This window comes from Staurois parvus, unplaced genomic scaffold (genome assembly GCF_062004578.1).
Source record: "Staurois parvus isolate SC_StPar_1 unplaced genomic scaffold, SC_StPar_1.0 ptg000066l, whole genome shotgun sequence".
Taxonomy (NCBI): Eukaryota; Metazoa; Chordata; class Amphibia; order Anura; family Ranidae; genus Staurois; species Staurois parvus.
In genome coordinates this window covers 847,234-855,996 of record NW_028317862.1, presented here as the reverse complement: position 1 = coordinate 855,996, position 8,763 = coordinate 847,234, and the positions used below count along the sequence as shown (strand labels likewise).

At 41.3% G+C, this 8,763-nt stretch overlaps 1 protein-coding gene across 1 annotated transcript in view; it reads right to left on the bottom strand.

The window, feature by feature from the left end:
• Window positions 1–4,506: 4,506 nt before the first annotated feature.
• Window positions 4,507–8,763, bottom strand: part of DNM3 (dynamin 3) — a 421,129-nt gene continuing 416,872 nt past the window's right edge. The window contains exon 22 of the mRNA XM_089668875.1: window positions 4,507–6,426. Within this exon, the coding sequence (XP_089525001.1) occupies window positions 6,357–6,426 (70 nt within the window). The 3' untranslated portion in view covers window positions 4,507–6,356. The remainder of the gene's footprint in view (window positions 6,427–8,763) is intronic.

Here is an 8,763-nt window from a genome sequence, read left to right as displayed (position 1 = left end):
TGCTGATAGGAGGGGAAAGCAGAGTGACAGAGAAATAGGCCCATCATTTTGCTTCTTCATCCATTGTCCAGTCTCAGGTTAGGCTGGGTCCAGGATGACATAGGCTCACATCAACTAGGTTAAATGATGGTGTCCATCAGACCAAGAACATCTAGCAGCAGAAAAAAGTATTGTGAGGGAAATCACTGGATTGAAGATAACTATTGCTGCAAAAGCAGGTTATTTTATTTGATCATTTCATGGGCTATTCATTTTATCTTGTTTTTTTTTTTGGCTGGAGTGCTGCTTTGAACACATCCATACATAGACTGCAGTTTGCCCAAAAAATTCACGTGTAGTGAGGAAGTCAGTTCACTGCACCCATTGTGTTCTTGGGGTGACTTTACAAAAGACTGCATACATTTGTTGCAAAGGCTATTTTTCTGTTTCGAGCAGCTCTAGGTCAATTTGTTTTGTATTTTCTGGACATCTTTGCACTCAGTTCATGTCTCCAGTCTAATGCTCCTGGATACTAGAACTCTTACAGAAAGCGGTTAGGATTCTTCATGGGTTGCCATCAGGGGCGGACTGACAACTCATGGGGCCCCCGGGCAATAGGGGATCATGGGGCCCCTGTGTCCTTGCCCCAACTCAAAAAAGCCTATGAAAAAGGTACCAGGGGCATCTCATGGGGCCCCTTACTGACCCCGGGCCCTCGTTTCCATATGGTCAGTCCATCCCTGGTTGCCATATATCTGGTCCTAAACCAGACAGTCCAATTTTATACATTGTAAGTCACTCTTGAGTTCAAAAGGTACAGCAAGCTGCAAGCACCCAACAATTCAGTTGTCAGTCACAAGATGACAACCCTAGATTTACCTCTACCATGCTTCAGTGGTTATGGACCTCTATGTGTGTGTCTGCTGCCCAGACCGCTCCTTGCATTATGTTCCTAGCTTTTGCTAGCACCAAAACCTCTTGCAGTTGTTCTCTCCTGCTCAGAAGCAATTGCTTCACTGAGTGTTTACACAGCCTGTAAGCCTACGGCCCTGTTCTGCAGTCCTCCAAATTGTCCGCCTGTTATTCAGGATTCTTAGGCATATTCTTCTGATTCCATGATTTATGGTGAACATTCAGGTGACTCTTTTACTACACAAAAGCTTTATGTACTAGACAAAAGGAGACTATGGCAAGTCTCATCCAAGCTGTCTTTGACACATGCTAGGTGATATTTGTGCTCTCTCTGCGCAAGGATTCCATAGATCTAAGCAATCCGCAAAGGTTTTTTGGATTCATTCTCATTTTGAAGAGTTACTTGCTAAGGAATTTTGCGTTCCAGACTGCTCTTTGCTTGTTCCCAGGCACTTTGTGCTGTTTGTTTTGAATCCGTTTACTGAGGACCACACTGGAAATGGACCACTCGTCTCTTGGTGAACTTCCCAGTTTACTGCCAGAATAAAGTGGCTGTTTTATGTTGAGCATGTTCCTTCTGTTAAGGACCTAAATGGACAAGATGCTGATATTTCTCTCAAGATTGCTTTACTCCATAGCAGGTTCTCTGCTTTGACCTGTTTTTGCTTCAGCCATGATCTCCTAGGCAGTGATAGAATGGTTCAGAATATCACAGCAGGAGACGGCTGCAGAGAATTCTTTGTAGCAACTTGATTCAATTAAGCAAAGGGGCCACAACTGAGTAAATTGTTTCCATCTGGAACTTTTGATTCTGCACAAACCAATTTAGGGCTTTGAGGTCCAGAATGGGCTGATTGTGAACAGTGCACAGGTAGGAATGCAAGCCTCTGAACCTCTTTTCGTATGGAATTGAAATAATAACTCTTTAAGTCAGGGGTCCCTGAATTGCCTGAGAAAAGTCCATAGCATTTTGGGGATAAATAAGGAGATTTGAAATTCAAAACATTTGTGGAAAGGATAGTGAAACTGTGGTAACCAATGGAAACGACTTTTCTGACCCAAGCATCTGTTGCTGACAAAAGTCCATGAAGGAAAACAGACGTCCTTCCATCTCGACTAGGTAAGATCATCAAGCTAACAAGGTCTTATCTGCAGATCTGGGGAATTGTACAACTACATATTGAAAAATCCAATTTGTGGAGTTATTGCCAAGTTAATTGACACATACTAATACTACTATATTTTATCTGGACATCTTGGCATGAATAACACAAAAAGGTTAAGTTACCTATAGTATCCAAACTTTAGAACCCCAACCCTAAAATCTCATATACTAAAGCCCTCAAACCCAAACCTAGTAAACCTAACCCCTAATTTATTCCCTTAACCCTTACGCAAACTTTTCTACCTCCTAAAAGACTTGGTGACTCTTAAGCCGCCCTTTTAACCCCATCCTTGACCCCTTATTTTTAAGCACAAAAGATATACTAATTAACAAACTTAACATACACTGACTCGCATTCACTTACACTTACAAAGAAGGACTTCCAGACATACGCTTACAAGCTTTTATTAGAGAGATGCACAGAGACATACAATCAAAGTTGCATGCCTACTCATATGTGGCCCGAACCCAATCTGTTCCAACTTTGGTGAACCACCAAACATCCTGGTCATATTTGGCCAGTTTGCCTATACAAATCCTTGGCTGCTGTTTGTAACCAAACCAGCTGAGTTTCTGTCATTTAGGTCATGACAATTATTGTTCATTATCAGGGGGCACACGCTTGCTGCCCTCCCTTTTTTTGCCACCTGGCTGAAAAAGGGTGTTGTTGAGATTTTAAGGGGAGCCTTTTATTTGTAACCCCTTAAGGCCTTTTCCCAGCAGCATTTTAAGTGGACATTAATGCCCAGGAAGCAACAGGGCTTCTGCACCACGTGACCACTGTACTTGGCTCTCACAGCAGTTACATGATAGTGAGCCCATCCGGCTGGCTCCCAATCAGAAGCCATGACTTAGAGCTGTCAGTGACCGCTCGAGCAGTGTACTGGAAGTACACTATTAGCACACATCCTCAGACCTCCATGGATACATATATGCGACAGCTGGGTGTTAAAGCCCACGTTTCCTGCTGCCGCATATACAGTCATGGTCAAAAATATTGGTACCCATCAGATAATTCACTACTTCACCAGAAAATAGTTGCAATTACAAATGTTTAGGCATTCTCATGTTTATTTCTTTTGTTTGTATTGGTATGACACAAAAAAGTGTAGAAACAAAAAGCCAAATCTGACACATTCCACGCAAAACCACAAAAATGGATTGGACAAAATTATTGGTACCCTCTATTTATTATCTGGTAGTACACCCCTTAGAAAAAAATAACTGAAATCAGTTGCTTCCTGTAACCATCAATGAGTTTCTAACACCTCTCTATTGGAATTTTGGACCATCCTTCTTTCGCCAAATGATCCAGGTCTCTCAGATTGGAAGGGTTCCTTTTCCCAACTGCTGTTTTGAGATCTCTCCACGGGTGCTCTATGGGATTGAGATCTGCACTCATTGCTGGCTAGTTCAGTACTCTCCAGCGCTTTGTCTGAAATAATTTCTGGGTGCTTTTTTGATGTGTGCTTTGGGTCATTGTCCTGCTGTAAGACCCTTGACTTCTGACAGAGACCCAACTTTCTGATACTGGGCCCTACATCGCACCCCAGAATTCTTTGGTAGTCTTCAGATTTCATAATGCCATGCACATGGTCAAGACATCTAGTACCTGAAGCAGCAAAGCAACCCCAAAACATCAGTGAACCTCCACCATGTTTGACTGTAGGGACTGTATTCTTTTCTATGAAGGCCTAATTTTTTTTCTGAAAACAAGAATTATGGGCTTTACCAAAAAGCACATTCTCCCAAAAGGATTTTGACTTCCTCAGGTAAGTTTTGGCAAACTCCAATCTGACTTTGTTATGTTTCTTTGTCAGCAGTGGGGTCCTCCTGGGTCTCCTACCATAGCATTTGTCTGGAAGTTGATCAAGGTTCTTTATCCACAATTCAAACAATCCATCGTTGAAATCTTTGATCGATTTTTCTGTTTTGTCCATGTCCACAAAGATTAGCTACATTGCTATGGACTGTAAACTTCTTGAGAAGGTTGAGCGCAGTGGACACTGGATTATTAGGATCTCTGGAAATGAACTTGTAACCTTGAGATTGTCCATGCTCTTCCACAATTTTCGTTCTCAAATCCTCAGACAATTATTTGCTGCTCTTTCCATCTCCATGCACCATGCTGCACACAGAGACACAGAACAGAAAGGTTGTGTACATTTTTCACCATTTTAACTGGTTGCTGGTATGATTTCTATATTGTCAGCACTTGTTAATTAATACAGGTGAGTTTAATTACAAATTACAGGAGCATCACAAACTTGGAATGTAATTATTTCCTACAATTTTCAGAAGGTGCCAATAATTTCTGGGGTTTTGTGTGGAATGTGTCAGATCTGGTTTATTGTTTCTGCACTTTTTTGTGTCATACCAATACAAACAAAAGAAATAAAAATGAATGAAATGAATGAAAATGTCCAAACATTTGTAATTGAAACAATTTTCTGGGCAAAGTGGTGCAAGACAAATAAATTCTTTAGAAATCATACAATATGAATTTTTTTTAATTCTGTCTCTCAGAGTGGGAATGCACCTACAATGTGAATTTCAGACCACTCCATGATTTCTAAGTGGGAGAAATTGCAAAATTGCAGGATGTTCAAATACATCTGTTCCTCACTGTATAGTTAACTGACACATGCTGGCATTGCTAAATGTGGCCTGGGCACCTAGGCATCAATGACCTCTGGTCACCAAAGGTCTAAATAGCCAAACACTTCTTGAAGTCTTATGGTGGTGGATAACACTCTGATCATGTCATTACCAAAGTTCAGGTTAAAAGTAGAAATCCCCTTTAACGCAAAGTCATTCATTTTTTTATACCTGTGCATTTATAACCAGTTACTTCATCTGATGCTACTTTCACCACATTTAATCAGGTTTAAAAATATTTTGTGGACTACTGTTCATGAAATGTGAATCTATACATAGACACTGTAGACATGCATTATAGACAGAAAATAGGTTTTTCAAATCCAATAACCTTAAGGATGAACTCCAGATAGAAAAAGGCAGATGAAAAAAAGTATGTATGTATTAAAAAAACCCAACTGAATTGTGAATGCAGAAGATAATTGTTGGGTCACTCAGCTTCTGTGCTGTCTGACAGTGCTGTGTAAATATGAGAAAAGGACTGTGAAAAATACAAATCTATTGGCGGTTCCATATCTGTATTTCAGCTGTGTTTTTAGCCATTTTCCTAGAGTTCAGCTTTAGGTGTTCAATGGTTTTAGTGAACTAAATTGACAATTGGTTGTATTGCATTATCTCATAAATTAAAATCTGCATTAAACATAACATAGTAACACAGAAGATAGCATAAAGAAATATGTTTGCTATATAATGATCAGCCATAACCACTGACAGGTAAAGTGAATAACATTGATAATCCCATTACAATTGCATCTGAAAATGGGTGGGCTATATTAGGCAGCAATTGAAGATGTTGTTGCTGAAAGCAGAAAACATGGGTAAGCGTAAGGATTTGAGCAACTCTGACAAGGGACAAATTGTAATGGCTAGACAACAGGGCCAGAGCAGCAGCACTGCAACTCTTGTGGGATGTGCTCAGTCTGCAGGGGTCAGGAGGACCTACCAAAAGTGGTCCAAGGAAGGAAACCGGTGACAAGGTCATGTTAGTCAAGGCTCATTGATGAACATGTGGATCAAAGGCTAGCCCATGAAGCCCGATCCAATAGAAGAGCTACTGCAGCTCAAATTTCTGAAAAAGTTAATGCTAGTTATGGTAGTAAGGTGTCGGAACACACAATGCATCACAGTTTGTTGTGTATGGGGCTGTGCAGCCACAGACTGGTAGGGGTGCCCATGTACACAGCCCAAAGCACCAACAATGAACACGTGCGCATCAAAGCAAAGGAAGAAGGAGGCTTAGCCTGATTAATCCAAGAAGGGTTTGAGAAACTCAACGCTTTTGAGGTGATGACATTGCCTCCAAATTCTCCACTTCTTAATCCATCAAGCATCTCTGGGATGTGCTGGAAAAACAAGTCCGATCCATGGAGGCCTCATCTTGAAACTTAAGATGCCAGATACCACAGCATACCTTTGACCTTCTAGTAGAGTCCATACCTCAATGGGTTTTGGTGGGTGGTCACAATGTTATGGCTGATCAATGTATACTGACAGCCTAACAGACCAAAGACAAGTAACAAATGTTCTAGCATTATTTCAGTTCTATTATGTCTATACAAGTATCTGATGATAATAAAATCAGAATTAGAAGAAAGTCATTAAGGACATTGGACATTCATATGCAGAGCAGTGGTGGTCTGTCTTAGTCTACCAAGGCTGAGTCTGATGGACGAATGATAGCTGGACGTGTGGGTGATAGAGGAGGTCTTCGGCTATAAGGAATGTGAGAGAAAAAATAGGGTTAGATTTTTAAACAGTAAAAAATAAAACAGAAAAAAATTCATCTGTGCCATCATAACATTTTAGAAGAGGGGTGCAGTTTAATCAAAAACCATATTACATCCTTCTTCCACCTCCTTATCAAAAAGGTCAGTGTAAATACAGACCCCTGTAGTGCTCTGCTCCATCAGGCTAAATGTATTTTTTGGCTCTGCTGTACGCAGTGCAGTAGCAATCTGGGTTTTTTTTATGCCTGTCAGGTTTCCCTAAGCTTAGTGGTTGATTGCTCCTGCCTGCCTCTGGAAGAAGCTTCAAGAAATATCTGGGAGGATCAGCCACTGACGTTATGAATATTCATCTATCTTCAGCCAAACCCTGGGAGGAGGCACCCAGAAGATGGCTGGGGAGAAGATAAATGTTTGGGAAGCCTGTACAGCAGGGTTTTTGTCCTGGGACGGCTGTCCCCTGGGAGGCAGCCAGTGTACTGAAGAGCTGATGTTAGGTCTCAGCATGTGTTTAACTGAGGGCCTGAGGGAACTTGGACTGAATGATATTTACTGGAAGGCGTTAACTGTGGAGGCTGGGCTGAAGAAGGATATTTTCTCCCACTGAAGAGTGTCCCATGGAAGTTGAGTGGATGACAGTTGTCCTTGGACACTGTGAGTAGGATTTTTACCTAGGACTGTAGGTGTGCATGTGCTTTGGGGGTAAGGCCAGAGGTTGCTGAAAGGACTTGGACTGCTCATATAAAGTCCCAGAATATCTGGCTATCCCCTCTACCCCCAGCAAAAGCTACTGGTAAATGATGCTTGGTAAAGAGACTGTTGGGGGTTATTTACTAAAACTGAAGCGTGCAAAATCTAGTACAACTCTGTATAGCATCCTGGTTTTATTGCCAAAGCCTATTTGAACAAGCTGAAGTTAGAAGCTGATTGGCTACCATGCACAGCTACAACATATCCTGAGTTTCACCAGTTTTAGTAAATCTACCCCTGTTCTCTTATATATATATTGTGTTTTGGAGTATCATGCACCCGATCCATCTCTCCTCTTGATTATTGCAATACATTTACAAAAAGCCATCTCCCAAGGCTAAGCTTTCATTGCCAGTGTGCATGGAGCTGGTGTATGGGCCTGGCAGCCACTGAACTAGCAAGGAATACCTGGTCTCAGTGGCCCTTTCAGGGGAGAGCTCTGAAGTAAGATGATGATGGTTTCATTTCCACAGGGAGAGGTAGTGTTTGCAATACATTTCTGATTTGGAGGTTGCTCGTTATATTATATTGATAGCCACTGTACCCACAGTTGTATAAACTGCTTGGCCATGTGTAGGCCATGGCAGAGATCTGTCTGCATCTGCATCTACCTACAGAATTCTTTAAATTACCCATGGGAACTTAACACACAAACTGGGTGCAGAGGAATAACTAGTAAGGCAGGTTATAAAACCTAACCCAGTCAACATTGTTCCTCCCACTAATAAGTTGAGAAAACTGATCTCCTCTTTTCTCCCCTAAACATTTTTAGAAGTACTACCTAGTATCTGAGGATGGTCAAATTGTGTGTGCATTTCCAACCACCCTTTCTAATACATGGGCATTTTTTTTTACGTATTTTATTGATAAAAGATTAACCTCCCTGCCCCAAAAACTGCCCATAAACTGTAGATTAAAACTGTACACTGGGGATCTAATCATGTCATAAGAAAATTCAGACTCTTTGTCTTTCCATCGCCCATTATGGACATCTACTGTTACTGTACATACAATTCATGTCAAGAGGATTTGCCCATATTGCATATGACCTAAACCAGTGCCTCTCAACCTTTTTTAATCAAGGCACCCTTTAAAATTCTGCACAATCTCGAGCAGCAGCATCCACACAGAAGAAGGGGGAATGGTGCTGCACTAACAAACACGGGAATAAAAATGAACTAAAGATGGTGGATGACCACAAAAAACATAACGCATATATAAGACTATATAAACACCAAACAAGCACGTAATGTACTCCAAATATGTGCTAGGAAACTAAAAGGAAAAAACAAGTGATGGAGGAGTGTGAAGAGTGGATGGTGGAGTCTATTAGGCTGTATAAGGATTTACATGATTGGCAAGTATGCATTGGGAACTTATCAATCACTGCCACCTACTGTACACTCTCTCAGCACAGTAAATAGTTTTAACAGAACCACATAAATGTGGCAGTTCGGCATCAAGGCCCATACGCCGAGCATCCGCATATATGTGCACGGCCGTCGTCAACAAGTTAAACCAGTGTTACCCCCATCAAGGCACCCTTTAAAACTATGCACAATCTCGAGGCACCCC